Source organism: Anser brachyrhynchus (assembly GCF_964034855.1).
Source record: "Anser brachyrhynchus genome assembly, chromosome: 27".
Lineage (NCBI taxonomy): Eukaryota > Metazoa > Chordata > Aves > Anseriformes > Anatidae > Anser > Anser brachyrhynchus.
In genome coordinates, this window is record NC_137720.1 from 2,369,585 (window position 1) to 2,388,746 (window position 19,162).

Below are 19,162 nucleotides of genomic sequence, written 5' to 3' on the forward strand. Positions count from 1 at the left end.
TGATCCAAGTGATCTTTATTGCCTGTGACTAGACACACTTCTGCTAGCTACTTGCCCACCTACAAAGAAAGTTCCCTTCAGGCTTTACAACCGAGTGTTTTTAGTAGTGACTGCAGTGGGCTTTCCTTGGCAAACAGAATGAGATCAAGCAGCAGTCAGTGACCCAGACGCAACATGTTCACTGCATTTGGTACTCTAGTTCTGCACACTGAAGTGGAATAGTTACGTATTTGTCAGAAATGTTGGGATTCCTAGCAGGCTTTCAAGAGTTTTCAAAGAGGAGAGATTCTTTTTTTTTTTTTTCTTTCCCTTTTTTTTTTTTTCTTTGCATTTTACCAAGAGTAGAATTGAGGTCCCTGGAATACTGGGGTCTTTCATTCAGCTACAAAACAGAGTTTGTAAGCAGCTGGGGAACAAGCACCCTCTGCCTTCTGCTCCGTCACCCTGCTTCTGCAGAGAGCATTCTAAGGAAAGGGGGCTAATTTCTATAGACAGTTTATTTCTTTGTTCCTCTGCAGAGAGGGACAGGCAAACTGCAGAGTGGCTAGCAGTGGGACTGCCATCATTTTTGACACTCTTCTGACACCTTTCAGAACTGGTCTGACAAAGTGCTCTGCAGTCCCAATGACAAAAAAATGCATCACGTTACTGTAGAGCTGGTGGGCGGGGGTATCAGAGAACGGAAGGTCTGAAAAGCAGGAAGGTTCATCCCTCCTGTAAAGTATGCTACCAGAAACATTAACATTGAAATGTATGGATTTTTTTTTTTTTTGAAAACCAGTTAAAATCAGCTTCAGAAAACACTTCTGTCCTTGACTTCTTTTACCAACTGGTATACTGATTTTACAGTTAACATTCTCCTTTTTTAAAATGTGCTTTTGAGTTGAGGGTTTGCTTAAAATAGTAAATAGAAAATGTCAAGCAACAGCATATTGAAACCGTTTCATTTTAACTAAGCAACTCTTCCTTCTACATGTTTCAATGCCAGGTTTATTGTGCAAGCTTCTATCTGTGTAACAGACTGAGTGTGACATCTAAGAAAAGCTCACTTAGCAGATTAATGACAGATCATCATGCTGTTGTTACTCTCTAGGCTGCCATCACTCCACAGCTGTAGAGTTGTTGCCAGTTGTGCTGGTATATAAGATGCTGGAGAAGGAAAGGCAGGTGTGAGGGTTAACGGCAATGATATTCATTGCGAGCACCCGAGCAGCAGCACTTACATCAATGAGATCAGACAGGTCGTGAATGTAATACTTGAATACAGACGCATTGGTGGCTTCCAGAGCAAGCAGATACTCGTTTCTTGCCTTAATAGCCTTCAGCCTATTTTCTGTGTATTTCGCTTGGCGCTAAAAGAGAAACCAAAACCAGAGCATATTTTAAAAAGAGGTGCAGCAGCAAGAACAGCATTTTTAGAAACACCAGAGTACACTGAACGAACCTCACCCTGCTCACACAGTTCTAGTTCACTTGGACTCCAGTTTCACTAGGACTCAGAAACTTAGAATTTAGATCAATTATTTAGAAGTAATTAAGCATTGCTATACAAGACAGCTTTGCATTTAAAGTCTTATCTGAAAACAGACTCTGGGGTTGGGGAAGAATGAAGGAACAAGGTGGGTTTATCAGGTCGCAAGGTGCCTTACAAAACGCGCAGCTTTGGTTAACCTCCACACCTTCAGCAGTAACTGTACCTCTGAGCAGTGTCAAAATAAGTCACGGCACAAACCTTAGCCCAACCGTGCTAGTAGGTCCCAAAGCAAGACCTGACCACGTAGCCCACAGTCAATGCCAGCTCTACGCATAGCTCATCTGTTCCTGCTGGCTCTTGACTCTTCATTATGGCCCAGCTCCAACACCAGACAGCAGCTGCTGGAAGCCCATAGGTAGCCTGCAGGCTGCCACAGGCACCCCACCTCTTCGGAGCCCAAATCAATCCAAAACCAACACTGCACCTTCTATTGGCTTGAACCTTAGCACTGAGCTACCTGCCTGACTGACCAGTTGCAAGGCAACTGGTTCTGCCTATGAAGCCAGTCTGGGACTGCATGCCTCCCTGTACCACAGGGAGGTCAGACATTAAGCATGTCATGAAACATTAAACAAAAGATCTGGCCCAAAATCTTGTACTCTGTACAAGAAAAAAAACATGTTAATCATGACTTCCAAGAAAGCAGTTGTTACTTTCATACTCGAACCTTGTTTTAGTTTTTGTGACATGACTGCAAAACCTAGGACAATATAAATGGATATTCAATTATCCTCAAACAAACCTGGTGCTAGCTTTTGCCTTTCCTAAACCTGAATATTTAAAACTTGCACAAAAAATGAGACTTGTGTTTGAATGTCACAAAGGATGGAACTAGTCAGTTCCTGTGCTGAGCTACTACAAAGGGCTCCTCCTCAAGCACTTCACACAAGCAGCAGCAGGACTATGGAAGTACCTTCTCCTTCATTTTCTCTATTTTCTTGACAGAACTTCGTCGAACGTGTTTTTCTTCAAACTTGACGTTGGAAGTTGAGTCAGGGGAGCGTGGCGTCTGCTTGTCCTCTTGTTTCACTGACTTCCCAATCTGCTTTTCTTCCTGCTTCTCTGCCTCTTTCAGTTTGCTCTGGGCACTGATGCTGTCAGCATTGTACATATGGTAGGTTTTCATAACCTGCAAAAGATGATACACAAGAGTTGCAGAGCATCACATTTGATTTGCTGAGGGAGAAATGAGCTTACCTAACCTGTAGAACTAATCAGGCATACAGAATTTTTTCCTTCCCATGTTATCTGCATTGCCAAGTCTCAGGGCAGAACAGTTACAGCTGTATCTGGAAAGCTCACAAGCTTGGAAGGAGGAAAAAATCCAAAGAAAGAAGTCACATGCTACAAGAAAAGAACATTTTTTGAATTTGGCCGATAAACTCCCCCAAATTAAGTTTGTTTAACTATTTCATGATGGCTGTCCATCACATTTATATTAAATGCAAGGCATCATACTAACTAGCTGGTCACTGCCCAAGGGTCTTTGCAAGTCAGATCTGGTCGCTGGTTGGGAGTTAGAAGCATTCAAACTGGCAAAATAGTCAGGGAAATTTCACATGTCAAAAAAAGCACGACAAAAGACATGAAAGTCTCTCAACACAAATTTGAAATCAAAGTGGATTATTTCGCAGCTGCTTCTTTGTTTAGTTTTGGCATGCGCCTTCTTGTACAGTCCAATAAAGGAGTCATAAAACCCAAAAAGAGAGACTAAATTCAGCCTCCTTACTATTCAAAGAGAATTACATGCCAAGGCTCGAAAATGATAGCTTTTCATCACCAGGTACAGTTTCAGAAGGGATGCTATCAGTCTTTCCTCCAGATGAATCAGACATTTAAACATCACAAGACTCAAGGAACTGTATGCAAATCAAGTCTGAACATAATTGCTGCCAAAGCAACTCTGGTTCAATTTGTTTAAATCAAATTTGATATGAAAAAGCACTTCTCATTTTATCTATTTTTGTTAGATCATTTTTTTGTGTGTCTCCTTCTGCTCAAGGAGATCTGGATCTTGTACTACATGGACAACCTTTATTATATATACAACTTTTATTATATATCTTATTTAGTAAATAAATACGGCTAGATAACTATTCCCTAAGACAAAACCAAAATGCATTTGTTTGAGAGGATATCTGTGTCTAGTTTTGTGTTAAGAAAACAGAACAAAAAAGAAAGGGCATAACATATAAAGTGACATTTTTATCCACAATTACAAGGCAATTCACTTCACATATGGACACCAAAGGAAGCATTTCCGATGTCATTTTGAAAGGGTGCCAAGAACTGCACAGTTACATAAAGACACCCCAAAGTTTCAGCTTCACTAAAGATCCCACTTGGAAATAATTCATTTTAGATGAAAACCCATTTATACCTCTACTACCTTAGCTTGAACTGTACCATAATTTTACGTACGTAGGACGCATGCTCTCTCTCCATGCAGCGATCAGGAGAGGTTCTCAGATACAAAGAGACGTTGTATTTAAACATGAAAGAGAATGTGAATGCAGCCAGTATTAAAGAGACTTCCTGAATAATTTACACACACACTTGCAGCTACTGCATATGCTTAGACTATAAAGCAGGCATTTATAATAATAGATGCAAAGTACTTTCTTTTCCTCTGTCACTGTAAGTAGAACTGGCGGAAAGCAAGAGGAGCAGGAAGAGAAATCCCAATTTTAATGATTTCATCCTGCTAACAGCGCCACATGGGCAGCCACAACCAGTGCCTGCCCCACGCTTGGCAGTGGGGTCCCTGCTGGGGTCAACAGCACAGGCAAGGGCTCACTGATTTCATGGACATCCATTTTGCCTGAAAACAGAGATGATGCCAATAGAACGAGATTGGCTTGTGGAAATGTTTCTATAAGTACCAATAAAAGCTGTTCCAGAAGCCCCCAGTGATAGATTCCAGCAGGAATTACTTTTAGTATGATTGATAGAAGTGGCTTTTCCAAATGAAAAGGAAATTTTTGGTGAAGGGACAATTTAAAATTTTACAGCAGAAGGAATGAATAAATTTCAAGTTCCTAGCTCTGACACAAGAGAAAAGTTCATATCCCATGTCCTTTTGTTTATCAAAGGCTGAATTCCGGAAGATTTTCCGAGGATAGAGAAATTAACGTGACTCAGTATTTGGCTCGATGATCTCTCAGAACAGGGCATACAGAAATGATTATACATGTCCACTAACCAGTCACCTCAGCAACTGCAGTGCCACGTGAAGCTGGACTACAAATAAATCTCAGTTCCTGACAGTCTGTCTTTAGAGACAGCTCTACATTCTCCCTTAGGATCCCATCCAAACACATGACTCAGAAGTTGAATCAGATTGTGCCCTCCAATAAAGAATAATTTCTAGAGTCGGCAGAGCTGATGGCAGATACCGATACATTTACAAAGCCACCTTCATACCCCGAGTAAATTGTCTGCCTTTCAGGAACCTGAGCACAATGCACTTTGCCCACACTGCTGTAAAACAACTGCAGCGACAGCACATCGAACCACAGTTCAGCTTTGAAGTGCCTCCAGCTTCCACCACGCTGCTGCTTCCCAGTCCTCCTTGGCTTCCCTGCCGAGCAACACAAACCCTCTTTGTCCCCAGAGGAGGGTCAGCAAGACTAAACTGGACTCATAATCTCACTGTGACTGCCCGAAGTGACTTGAGAAACATCCCTGGATCATCTTTTCAAGGAGCGAAGGAAAGAACACGTACCTCGGTGTAACGACTCAGCGTGCCATTAAGGACAGATAAAAGACAAGACATTCTGAGCACCAAAACCATGAGCAGGTTCTGCTTCTAAAACACAACTAGCCAGCTCAGTAACAGCTGCTGAAAGGAAAAATTTAATCAAACAACAGGCTCTCCCATTCATCTATGCGAGAAGAAAAATCCCCAAGCAGCAAATGAACTTTTATGAACACATTCCTCTCTGTCCCAAGGCAATGCCTCTTTCTTGAGGTCTCCATTGGATAGACTGAGAAGCGAAAAGCACAGATGGAAGACTATTACTCTAAAGGGAGCTGTTTTGCTCAAAGAGTTGAGGAACAAATAAACACAGCGGGCTCCCTGCTGCTGAAGTTGTTTGCTGTCTTTTGCATGCTCGTTTCCAGAAATGGACCACATGAAACCACTATGCTTATCCAATTCAGGCATGGGGTAACCTGACCAAAGATCTTTAGTGCATTAGGAAATAATTCGAAGTATCTCTTACTCTTTAAAACCAACACTGCAGCTAGTAGCAGGTGTGTGTTAAGGTGAGATCTTTGGGAAGTGAAGCCAACACCTATAGAGCTGAAACAATATAAAGGCAGAGTGAAAAAGTGAGATTTATGGAGCTATATAGACTGGTGTACTCAGGGTGCCTCAAATCGCAAAGGCTGCAGGCATTTATCAGTCTTGACGCTTAGTCTGTGCTGTAACAGCAGGCTGGGAGAAGTCAAACACTTCTTCCTTCTGTCTGAAACGATGCCAAGAAGTCAGTTTGATTTACCGTGTAGAGTTCATTCAGGACCTTCATCAAGTCTTCCTGGAGCTGCAATCCCACTTCCTTACTCTGCAACAAAAACAGAGAAATGAAAGTTAATTGGGGAAGATGGCAAAAAGGCAGAGGAAGTGAACATGCTCTGCATCCACAAATAATCTAGGCTCAATTAAGCACCACTATTTATGCTAGCAAATCCACTAACTGCTCTGCCCAGAGCCACTTACGGCCCAATTGCACAAACAATATTAATAAATTGAAATGTTACATGTGCACAGCCAGAAAAGCCTTTCAGTATGGAGGCAGGGAAATTTCCAAAGAACGTGAGATTTTTGTCACCAGGACTGGAAACACCTAGATTTTCTGATCTTAGCAGGATTGAGCACGACTGAATGTAGGACAGCTTGGTATGCACTAGAATATGGAAGGTGAAGAAATGCGGTATAAGAAAGCCATCAGGAATGAACACCCTTCACTTATCATCACAAAAGAGGCAATACTTCAATTCTGCTGGCGTAAGGCGATTCCTTGACAAAGCCAGACTCCACGGGGCTGCGAGGACAAGCCAGCCACCACCGCCTTTACACTCACATCTGCAGTACTGCTGCTACGCTTTCCCTTGACCTTGCATCTCGCTCGCAGCCCCGCTGCCCCTCCGGTCCTTACCCCTTGTCCCTCAACCACACGCTCATCACGAGCTGGCAGTGCCAACCCATCACAAAGCTGGCTCTCTACAAAATGGGGGTTCTCAGACGGGGGCTGGCAAGCATCAAAATATTTAGAGATGCATCCAGGAGGGAGACCTTGTTGCAGCGTCCTCCAGCTCAGAGCCCCCAGTCTTTATTTGAGAGCAACGTTAATACGTATTTAGTTGTTTTAAATGACAAGGACTGCAATACAAAACAATTTAACCATATCAATATAAATGGCTCTGTCCCAGGGGACACTCGCATTAGTGAGATGTGCAGTTAAACCTCAGGCTGTATGATTCAAACTTGTTCACTAAAACGTTAGAAAAAAAAGAAACTTGCAGATGGACGTGACTGGCTGTCAAAGCTGGCTGACACCTGAACTAGCTTGCAACCAAGTGTCAGATTTTAAAAATATATTCACTTATTTAAACTCCCTGCTAGGTAACAAGCAGGCAACATCTCTGCATTGCAGTTGGACACAAGTGTGCGGAGACCTGGCGCTGGCAAACGTTTGGCTTCAGCTAAATCCACAAACAAGGAACAGATAAGCTTCTGGTTTTCTAATAAAGACAACTGAAATGCCCGAAGAGTCACATCCCTAATTACTGGAGGATGGCACCTCTGTATGCAAAGCCCTCTTTGAAGAGCCTGCATGCAAAGAAGGGCGAAGCAGCTTCCTTGTGAGTTCCACGGCACTATTCATCTTCTCTTCATCACAGACAGGATTTCACACTCAAACTGTTTCTGTTCGCATTCTAAAGAGCTTCCATGAGAAAATTTGAGAAATTGAGGCACATCAAAAGGCACATCGAGCAAGCGCCCAACAACACACCTTGCAAGGCACGAGGAGGCGAGCGCCACGCTCCAGCCCTGCCCGCCCCAGCCCCGCTACGCAGCGCTGCCCTGCACACGCTGCTCCCCCACAAACCTCTACAAATCCTTCCTCTTCTGTAGCAGGAGTGTCAATGATCAAGAAAAATCTCTGTATTTGTAATACGATTTACACCTCTTAGCCTCCAGTTATTGAAAGAGATTAAAGCCAATGAAGTTACAGTTAGACCCAGACAGATGTTTCCTTTCCCTGCTGTTGAGGAGTCCAAGAAGAGATGTCCCAACCATTATCCTGTTTATTCTAACAAGCTGCTGAAATGATTTTAACTTACTGCTTTAACCCTGCTCTACAGTGCACATACTGGGTTTGACAATCACTTTGAAATTCCAGGGAAATCCAAAGCCACGCCGACACCGAGCTGGTCAACAATCGCTGCCTTGTAGCGAGCAGCCAACGTGGCCACATCTTATAAAAATACCAGGGCTTTCGGATTCAGGGGTGTACAATACATCCTTTAAGGTGAAAAAAGGAAGAGGGGGGAAGAGAGGAAGACCAATCATCAACAGCTTATAAAGTTGTTGCCTATAAAGCACTGGGCGACAAATGTAAATGCAATGAGAAGCTCCCTCAGAAAAGCCTTCAAGGGTAACAGGCAATTATTTGGTACTTGAAGCACGGCACAGGCCTCGATGGGGGGTACAAATCTTGGAGGTCCTTGAAAGCTGTGCACCAAATTAGGGGGGAAATGGAAGTGGGGAGAGAAGCATAAAACGGAGCTGCCTTTGTCAGCCCTCGGACAAAACGCTTCTTGGTTTGGCAGAGGGAACAAGACACCTGAACGGCTCCAGGTACTGCCCGGGAAGAGTTCCTGGGGTGAAGTCTGTCCCTAAGGCTTTGTGATGTCCACCACAAGGAAAAATTCAGAGCATCCCGACACATCTGTACGCGTTACCTTGTCAAAACTAAACAGAAATCCAACGGCACGCAATACCCCGAGGGAAAGGAGGGGAAGGACAAGGACAGGCCCACCTGCAAGTGACATCCACGTACCATGGCCCTGCTCAGGCTGCAGGAGCCAGCCCACTTCGACAGCTTTGCTCCTACAAAACGCTGAACCAGCAAAAACTGCAGCAGTTGCTAGCGTTTCATGACAGACAGCTCAGAAACGCAGTCTTAGCCCTGGCAGTGCGATCTTTAACATTTTAAACCCCCTGTAATTTAATATTTCTAATGATTCTGAGGTGCAGGAAGGAGATACAGCACACTGAATTCCCCCTTTTCCAAGGTTTTATTAACGAAAGACATCCAGATCAGTAATTGGAGAAAGCAGGGAAGAGAACAGATGGCTGTCTTTTTATACCAAAGATTCTATTCACAAAAACCCAAACCAACAGGTAGGCTCAAACACTGGATCTAGTATTTCATCCCTGTCTTCCCACTGATTAGAAAAGCCCAAATGCATCTACTGCTACGTGCAACAAGAATAACTTCCCCCAGTTATCGCTGCCTCCTAACGCAATACCCGCCTGATTGAACCCTCATGCTCTGCAGGTTAGGCGTACATAACAGCTACTGAGTTAAGCAAATTTGATAGGTTCCAGATTATTTATGCCTACAAATACAGGAAAAGAAAAAGATAAAAAAGGCAACGCAAACAGACAAACCCACGCTTAACCAGTGTTTCTGGCTAAGATGTCAAGGTATCAGTATTTTTTTTCCACATGCCTCGATGATAAATTAAAAAGCAAAAAGAGAAAGATTATATAATTAAAAAGTTAAACGATCCTTGTTTGAATGCCTCCCAGCTCAGCACTGCAGGGAGGTTTCTGAGATTGCAGGCACTTTGCTCCAGCCCCCACGGGGCTCCGGCAGCGCAGCCGAGATGCACAAGCAGGAGCATCCCAGCCAGGAGCTCGCGTGCTTTGCATGTTCCTGTGCTCCAGCCTCATACATTAAACCTGCTCCCCAGGCGGCCAGATGGCCTACTGGAAAAGCAGGAGTCTGATACAAGCTCTGGCAAAGGGGAGCATCCTCCTTCTTCTGAGTCTCTAATATACAAAAGAGGGAAAAAAAAAAAAAAAAAAAAGAAAAAAGGGAAGTGGATCGCTCCCAATCTTCCCAATTCCAAGAGGCACCGCAGTAACCACTCCTACATTGCTTCCACCACCGACAGCAGAGAACAGCTGAAGTTGCTGCTCATCATTACAGTGATCTGAGTCCCAAAGATTTTGTGACTGCCTTTTTCTCAACACTGGATGATTAATGGAAGTGACTGGCGAGGTCTGCTTGAAATGCCCCGAGCGCTGAGCTTTTCACACAGAAGGAGCTTTTCAGCAATCTGCTTCACGGTGCTGCTCGAGCTGCCTGGACCGGACCAATCATCTTCCTTTCACCCAGCTCTTTTCAGCCCATTTGCTTATTTCTTACATAAAATTGCTCATTCATTGTACAAACTGCTGAAGCATCAATTATGTGAGATAGATTAAAATGAATATTTTAATGCATATTCAGGTTGAGGACGAAAGGAAGACGTGTAAGTGCCAAACTGTCAAAACATGAAAACTCTTTGTGTTTCCAAATGAGCCAACTGCCAGATTCCTGGACTGGAAAAAACTTACATTAAGATGAACCTAAGACAAATCACAGGTGTCACGAAAACAAGAGCTAAGCAATCAACACTGTTAATTTAATGTTGTTCCCCAGTACAGGTTTCACCAAAAAAGGTTTAGAAGAAAAGTCGAGCTAGCAGAGGCTGGTAAATACGAACTTATCGGAGGAAGCAGCACTGTAAGCTTGGGAAAGCCAAAAGAAATGCCTTAAACATTAGAAAAAAATAAAATAAAATAAAATAAATATATAGCTTGAGTACTTTTTAGGACGGTAGACTTGATGCACCAAGAACTCTTAGAATCACAGAATTGCACCCCGACTAAAGGCGCCTGATCTTAACCCCAGCCATACAAGGGCAAGAGATTTTAAGGCCATGCTAGAAGTGGTGTGCATCGAGAACAAAATGTGCACCGAGGGAAACCAACACCGCAGCCTGTGCAGTTGCAAACATCTCCCTCCGTGCATCAATTCCTATATCACGTTTCTCAAAGGCAGAGAGATTAGAATGATTAATCTTGTAACCAGTCTTCTAGGAAAAAGCAATAAACGAGAGCAAAAGAAAATCTGATGAATTCTGTTATTATCTATGCCTGGCTGTACCTGCAACAAGAGCGTATCTGTACCCCCTTAAAAACCCCGTGGAAGGGCTTGAGCAACCCAAGGCTCATCTAGTTGGCTCCAATAATAAAATGTGTGGGGAGGGGGCGTCCCCACAAAACTGCAGGGGCATGCGACGAGGAAGGCGATGCACAGGCCTCCTTTTGTGCCCAAATCAGCAAAATTACCAGCAGCACCCAAGAGAACCAGAGTTATTTCAGCAAGGTGACAGCAGCAACCACTGCCCAGCAGCATTACCTTCTGACACCGGGATTTTTCTTGCAAGCTGCCTTTTCTCAAGCCTTTCCCTCAGCCCCCCCAAAAGCAGAAGCTGCCCTAAATGTGCCTGCACGCGTGCACACGCGTTCTTTTGTTAGGGCTGCGTGCGCCCCGTGTGCCGAGCCGTGGGCTGCTGCCACCCCGAGCTGAACACAGCTCCCCACCGCCGTGCCAGCCTCTCAACGGCCTCTTTGTCCATCCCTCCTCCCCTCCACCTCCCCTCTAATTTAATCAAGATGTTTTTGGGATCTACTGCAGCACTCGCCTGGCTGTTCCGCATTCCACCCAACATTAGCGACTTCAGCTTCAAAATATTCGGGGGGGATAATAAATAAGGGAGCACAGGAACGCCGTCAATATTTTATGCCCCGGGCCGCAGGCCTCGCCAACAGAGCTCCAAGTCGGACAGAAGGATGGGACGGCCTCTAAACAAACCCCAAAGCTCACAGGGAGCTTTCCACAGAGACCCAACAGCAGCAAGGAAGGGCTCCACAGCTGGTGGGGGCGAACACACAAAACACGGCGGTGAGATTTTATCTACAACTGCCCGAAATTACGTCAGTCTGACGGGCTGAAGCTAACCCAAGCTTGCCGAGTCTCAGAGCCGTTCTCTAACAAGGCCATTTCTCTACATCTCTTAAAAAGGATTAATTAAATTTACATTGGTAGAAAACTAGCATTAAATGCTCTAATGTTTTTTAAATTAACAGTGGGAGTAGGGAGGCAAGCGGATTGAGTTCTTGCTGAGACCAGTGATGAAATTTGCAGAAACATAGGATCCTTTTTGTTCCTGTCTAGATTGCCATTACAGCACAGCACATTTATTATGCATTAGTTAACATCTCCTTACAAAGTTTGTGAAAGAGAAGGCTTGCCAGGTACAATTTTCCAAGATCATACATGTAGCACTTAAATAAAATTTGCTAATAAAAGCTTACAATTCTTCACAGGTAGATTCTCAATAATGTACTTTTTTTTTTTTCCCTTTTTATACAGGCCTGCCTTGAATTCATTCGCATGCAGTAACAAATATGATTTATCATCTCCATGTTCTCATCTAAACGATCAAGCAGTTGCCCTGTAGAGGAGCACTCCATCACCACCGGCCCAGTCCATTTGTTACGAACGTCACACTTCTTTTACCAGGGCATCCTCTCGGTGAAGCTCATAACCTATGCGAAGCCAACGTGAGTTTTATCCAAGTTTCTCCCACAACTTTTATGGAGAAAGCGCTCAGCCATGACTCACATGGCCCTACCGAACAGGAGTTCTGTAAAGACTTCTAAAGCTGCAAACACTCTGGGATTTAAAGAAAAGCTTGGAAAATGAGATCTATGTGATTCAGTATACATGCATATTTTGGGCAACAGATCATCAGTTTCTAGCTTAATGATCCATTATGCACTGGTCAGTCGCATTTAAATTACAGTTGCATTATCTAGTTTTCTCCACCATTTCACTAGTGATTTGTTTCACCACTATGTCAGTAATAAGGAATTTTCTCCACACAGCAGAATATTGTACTAGGAAAAAGCCATTCCTACATCAAACCCCGTCGCACTGCTGCCTCTCGTACTCTGGGTTTAAACGCTTGCTTCCAAACAGCCCCCAGCCCTTTCTTCTCCCTTTTTTTTTCAGTACTCTGAGCCAATGTCATTGAATTTTGGGCTTCAGGCACTCACTTCCAGCAAACCGCACGATTTTATGGCTGGGAGCATTCATTTTTGCTGCGAAGCCAGCTATATCCTCACTCATCGAACGGGGCCGTACGCGAAATGGGCTTCCAAGGTGGCAAGACCTACCTGAAGGTGGCCAGACCTACCAGCGAGCAGCGAAGCCCTGTCAAACGCCAGATGCAATGTCCTGCAATTCTGCTCATGGCGTCAGGGCTCCACCGGCAGCTCTCTGCTGCCTGCTTCCCTCAGCAGGCTCTCGCAAAGCGCCGTGGCGCATCTCCGGGACAGACCGACCGGAGGGATCAGCGGGAGGGATGGCCCAGAGTTTAACAGGTGCTGGTCCCTTGCTCCTGGCCGACCTGAATTCAGACTGGGGCGACACACGGACAGGCATGCTGTTGTAACAGAACACGGCGTAAGCGTGGAGTAAATTGTAAACAAAATGCAGCAGCAACAAACAGCTTTCACGCTGTTACAGAGGGCCGAATGCGGCATATTCCTTGCCCGACCTACATGCGGAAGTGATATTTTCAGCCTGAAACCCAGGTAAGGAAATTGCTCCGGCTGCACCTCCTGTATTCGGTCTGCCTTGCTGGGCTCTGATGCCACCTTACATTGCCCCGGCACCAGGTGCCAGCAGCCTGCCCGCGGCCATCGGGGCTGTCAGGGGCACGGGGAGCCGCGGCCCCACAGGCACAGCGCAGGCTGCTCAGGTACCCAGCACCACACCGTCTCGCTCCAGCTCCCTTCCCCCGCGCCGTTTGCTCTAAAAATACGCAGGTAGGGAAGTGGAGATTTTATTTCACCAACGAGAAATCAGAGAGCGTCGTCTCACAACAGGCTTTTGTGTCCTTTAGCTTTTGGAAAAAAAGGTAAGAACCCAACGTCACTATTTCCTTATCAGAAAACATTCACCGCTATACCTGATACCGGTGAGGATTTGCACGATAACACTGCCCTCTTTTTGGGGGGGGAGGCACAGGACTAGATTATCCTTCCTACTAACAGATGCATGAAATTGCACTTGCTTTCCCTCAAAGCAAATAACAATTCTGCTCCTCAGTGACATTTTATTCATGGCATTTGTTTATTTACCTGTTTACACTGGTCTAGAAAAATATTTTTACAGATGCCCAGCATTACGACCAGTGCATTTTTTTAAGCTTAGTTTTTCCATGTGTGGTATATTTTTAAATTTTTCATTCCGCTACGAATGTGGCAAACGAGACATACTGCAGCTGTAAAGTAGGTCATCTTAAGCAAGGACCCCTTAAGAGAATTAATAATTCTTCTTCCTTGATTACTGCCAGGCTTTTAACGAACTCATTGTAGATTTCTCATTTCACATCAAACACTGCGCAGTGCACTACAGATAAACTGATTTTTTTCCACAATGGAAGGTATTAATGAGGAAGCAAACTTCAAACAGTCATTTTGTTTTCTCCATTCCTTCTTACAGGGCTTTCTCCCCTTAAACGTCATTAAGGATCTCGAACCAGCGTACACCAATGCTCTGCTGCCAAAGCAAGACCTGTCTGCAGGGCGCGCAGCCCTTCTTGCTGCACCAAGGTGCACGGAGGATGCATCACCGCTCCGAGCATCCCCAGCGAGCCTCCCAGTTAGCGCTGCTGGAGGCAGCCCAAAGTTAAATATAGAGCGGAGGATAAATGCTTTAAATGCAGGAGCACCAACACGGCGTGGAAGGTTCGTGTCACAGCCAGGAACACGGACGCTGAGGAGGTTCTAGAAAGGCTGCACCATGCACAGAAGTCAAGGGTCACGTTGAACAAAAAAACCAGGGTGACAGGAAGCGTAGAGTGAAAAGGGAGAAAAGGGGAAATCAAAAGGGGAATCAGCTCAAACGGAAGAAAATTTTGAACAGATTTATATAAATATATAAGTAAAATGGCTATGCTTAAGACGGATAAGCAGAAAGAAATCAAAGGAGCGCTCCCTACAAAAGCAGATCGAGGAACCAAAAGCAGCGTGCGCAAGAAGAGGAGCTGACATCAAAGCGCTGCAGGCTGCCAAGAGGAGAGGTGACCGGGACTGCGAAGCTGGGCTGCGCACCCACCGGCTGAACTCCAGCCTTGGACGAAACCCAGGGCCAAATCGTTAACTGCTGGACAAATAAAACATCATCGTCCCCTTCCCAAAGCAAGTAACAGTTTGTTACTAAGGCATTTCCACCAGTTCCCCCTGGTTCTATTTGCACAGGAGAGTGGTTGTTTATTTCTCCATTTATCTTCCTTTCCCTTTGTCCCAGCGCAGCCTGCTCCGACCTCGCTGCTCTGCCAGCAGCGCCGCTGAAGCCAAGCGTCAGGTTCCCACTGGTGCCAACGGGGCTCATCTGCAAGGCTGCTACAGCCAGCGAGCCCTTTAGCAACAACATCTTGCAGTGCAACCCGAAAGTGTTTCCTCAATAAAAGAATAAAAAAAAGGAAGCACAAAGTTCATGGAAGGAGAACAGCGCTGGAAGGAGACCTACGGCTGCGGCAGCAGGTTGGAAGAACGGCGACCGACACGCACGGTACATCCACCGCCACTTCAGAGCTGCCTTTGGCAGCACGCACAGCTTCTCTTATCAGCAAAGATAGCTTTGAAGTGGCTGGCAAGCCTCCAGCCAACACTCAGAACAAATAAGCCCCTTCACGTCGTGACACAGCCCTGCAGAGGGATCTCTTCATCACAAGGCACGGACAGAAGAACTGACGGCGTCAGACCACGCGGCTCTCCTGCGGCGCTGCGAGCCCAACCGCCACAGACAGGAGCAGCCCCAAAACCCGTCCGCGATGCAGGCTCGGCCCCGGGGCTGCGGCAGGTCGCCCGGTTCCAGGAAGATGTCCTGGCACCGCTGTGTCCTCGTGCAGCACCTTCACTTCTCAGAGGCGTCCAGCAGTGCAGCACACGGGAATCTGTCCCAGCCTGAACATCACCACAGCTGCTGGAAGGGACAAAATCCCACAGCTCTAACACTACAGATGCTCTCTCATACACGACTCCCAAAGACAGCCCCGGATTTCCCACCGGGGGCTCGGTGCTGCTCCAGCGGTGACACAGACAGCTCCCACCCTGCATGCTCCGCGAGGACGCTCTTCCCTCCAGTGTGGTCCTTATCACGGCCATCCAGGCCCTCCGTAGCCTTCAAGGCTGGATTAGGGCTGCACGCTGTACTTAGATCTCCCTCTTGAAAAAGCTCACCGCTTCCAACAGTGCAAAACACAGCAGCTCGAGTCTGGCAACCAAAGGGATCTCGAGCACATCCATTTACCCTGCCTGTCCCTCCTCGCTCACCTGTTTAATCCCAGCAGGATACAAAGCACTGACTCTGGAAAGCCTTAGATCACAAACGGCTCAAGAAAAAGATCTCATGCTTCAGGACTTTTTTTCCAGCACCCTCAGCAAAGGAGGATCTCTATATCACTACATTTTCTGTATTTCATAGGATTATTTACAACCCAGCCGGTGCGTGGTTCCTCAATATAAGTTACTGTACCCACCTGCAGGCAGCCTGATACCTGAATAACTTAAAAAAAAGTATTTTCCAAATAAATGTAAAAAAGTCATTTTTCCCAGACTTTCAAATGACAGGCATTAAATCAGAACATTTCCAGACCTAGCTGGGCAATTTGTCACGCAAGGTTATAAAAATAAGGTTTGCGTTAAGTTTCTTACATAAAATAAAATCTGCAGGTTTACTATCAGTATGACATACGCAGCAGAATTAATAACAACAAAGATCTTTCAGCAGCAACACTAGGAAATCAGGCTGTACTTCACAACCAGCTTTGCCAGCAGGAAAAGCAGCAGCTTTGGTCCAGCTGGAGAGGGTTCAGGACACAGGGCTGGCTGCAAGCACGGGCAGTCGTAACCTGCTCCTAGCTCTGAAAGTCTTTCTCGACACAAGAATGGGGCAGAAATGAGTCCTTTAATGAAAACAGGGAGGGCTCTAATTACTCTTACAGGAGCAAACGGCATTTAGAAAAGAAGTGGTGCCAAAATTTCCTATTACCCTTTAACAATAAACTGCCCTTGTTTTTAACACAGATTCACTGTTACCTGAGACAAGGACAGAGAGCTCCCAGCTAAGCAGCAAGGCTGGCAGTGCTGTCCCACCAGCTACAATTTCCATCGGTCAACAGCAAAAAAAACCAGAGCTCTTGTGTTGAGCCAGACCTGGATGCCCTAAAAGCACTGCAGGGACGGCTCCTGCTCCGGCAAGCCGCCGGTACCTACCACGTGCGCTGGACCAGACAGAAGGCAGCGCAGAGAAATGCTGGAACGACGGCATGGCACATCAGAGGCAGGAAACTCAGGCCTTCGAAGTAATAAAGCCAGCTATTTATTTCTCACTGATGCAGCCTGGCTCGCTAGGTCTGTTGAGAAGCTGCCTGAATTTGCCGACATGCAGCATCGCTCTGACTCAGCCGCGCTATTCAGAGCTCGTTCGCTTGAGACAGGATGGGAGATGCTAAGGGGAGCGGGAGGAAAATGTTCTTCTAGAGTTTCTCATCAATAGATTATGATTATGCCTTTCATCCAGGCTAGCTTGGTTTCTAGCCTATGGTTCAAGGCCCAAAACATGTGCCAGCTTTCTCTGTTTATCAGCTGTTATCTCACTCAACTACAGGACTCTAGATAAGGCAGGATGCAGTTTTGGTTTTTAACCACCAGCACAAGTGGAAGAGTAACCTAATACCTGTCCTGGCCTTCAGCCAGTTTGGTGTGCCTGGCAGAGCGTCAGACAAGCAGCTGGGATTTAGTAACCAGTGCCTCCTGCACAAATTCATACGGAGTTCCCATTTGGTCTGCGAGAAAGAAACCAAAGGGCTGGTGGTAGTAGCTGGTTATTTCTTGGTTTTCCTTTTTTTTTTTTTCCCCCCCTCCTGTTAAGAGTCCTAGTGCCCAACACAAAATAAAACAAACCAAGGTAAGACTGTGCTTATACAATGGGCTGAAAATTAAGATGCGAGTTTCCAGCCCAACAGGAACGGTATCCATTTCCATTTGCATCTGCATCCTTTGCTGAGGCATTTTCTGAGCCACCTTGCTCAGACACAGCCCTTGTTGAAATTCAGAGGAGAGATTACTTCTCCTTTGGAAGGATTAGTGGAATTGAAGAGTAGCTGCCATTCGATAATCCCATGTAAGTATCTAATCAACCGTAATGTAATTACCAGAAAGTTTTAAAAGGTCGAAAAGGCCTTAGTATGATGTTACTTGAAAAAGAGAAGGTTCCTCCTCTACTTGGACAATGGTGGAAAAAAAAAAAAAGAATGCAGCATTTCAATATACTCTAAAAACTCTGTTGCTATCCATTAAAAACTCAAGAAGCAGGCACAGCAATGACAAGGAACGCAGCACTGCACTTACTTTCATTCTCCTATTATAAATCATTTGCCGACACGCACAAACACCTGCTGTAAAAGAGCAAACACACGCTGTCCTCCAGGTACCACACAACGCAATGCTGCTCCTTCAAGTGCATCTTGACATGAAATTCCCTGGGCAGTCCCGAGCAGCGTTCCTTTAGCAGCAGTCTGAACCGACTGCAACACACAGAATCTCTTTATCAGCCAAAGCAACGCAGGGATGTTAAAAATACCTGAACGCTTTTTCCTCAACACATTTCAAAAGACTGTCAAAGCCCGGAGAAAAAAGCCAACGAGGCCTCCAATTACTGTCAAGGCTGCACCTAAAAGGATTTTAGTTTTGAAGTCACACACGCTACTCGTGTGACCAGTTCTTAATGCAACAGCAACAGAGACCAACCACCAAAGGCAGACAGACACACATGAAAGCAGCCTAGGAAATTTTAATCAGGAGTGTTCCTCACCCACGTCTCTCAGAGGCCGTGTGATTTAGGATGAGTCCCACCCCGGCGCTCTTTAGGAAGCTGGAGTCATTTTGCAAGCCCTTTCCCTAAGCAGCACTACTGCAGAAATAACTCTCCGAGATCATGACACATTGCAAGGGGGTGGGCAGTGGGGGAAGAGAAACGGCTTTCCAAGTTTGAATCGCAATGTTTTTAACATGTTAACCAGCAGATGTTACAGCCATTGACAAATCTCTACAGAGACCAGGCATTACTGTTTAATAGGAGTTTCAAAGCTTCCATATCAGGTTTCCTCAACTGGAAGAACAGACTCTTAATAGAAAAATACCCGCCCACACTGTCCCACCTTTCTTTTTTTTTTTTCCAGGTGGAAATCAAGGGGAGAGAAAAGGGAAAACGCTAACAAAAGACACCTCAGTTGCATTTTTGCCTTTTTCCAGAGAAGGACAATACATCCTTTTATTGTCTGGCATAGTAGAAATTCTCCCTAATTTTTCTTTTAACAGTAGTTTCTCCTCCACTTTGGATACAAATTTGTCTTTGGAAGGTTGTTATGGATCATAGAGTTGAAAACCTGGAAGATTTCTGTTTAAAGAAAGTCTCAAAGTGCACA

General features: G+C 45.4%; 1 protein-coding gene across 5 annotated transcripts in view; it reads right to left on the bottom strand.

Annotated features, from left to right (window-relative positions):
• Positions 1-19,162, bottom strand: part of SRGAP2 (SLIT-ROBO Rho GTPase activating protein 2) — a 106,385-nt gene that overhangs the window by 42,554 nt on the left and 44,669 nt on the right. For all 5 annotated transcript variants that reach the window (XR_013942394.1, XM_080569221.1, XM_080569219.1 and 2 more), the window contains exons 5-7: positions 6,037-6,099; positions 2,448-2,663; positions 1,224-1,352 (exon numbers count right to left, since the gene is read on the bottom strand). Coding sequence is in view for 4 of the 5 variants with exons in the window: in XM_080569221.1 (XP_080425347.1) it covers positions 1,224-1,352; positions 2,448-2,663; positions 6,037-6,099 (408 nt within the window). In the remaining variant the exon portion in view is untranslated. The remainder of the gene's footprint in view (positions 1-1,223; positions 1,353-2,447; positions 2,664-6,036; positions 6,100-19,162) is intronic.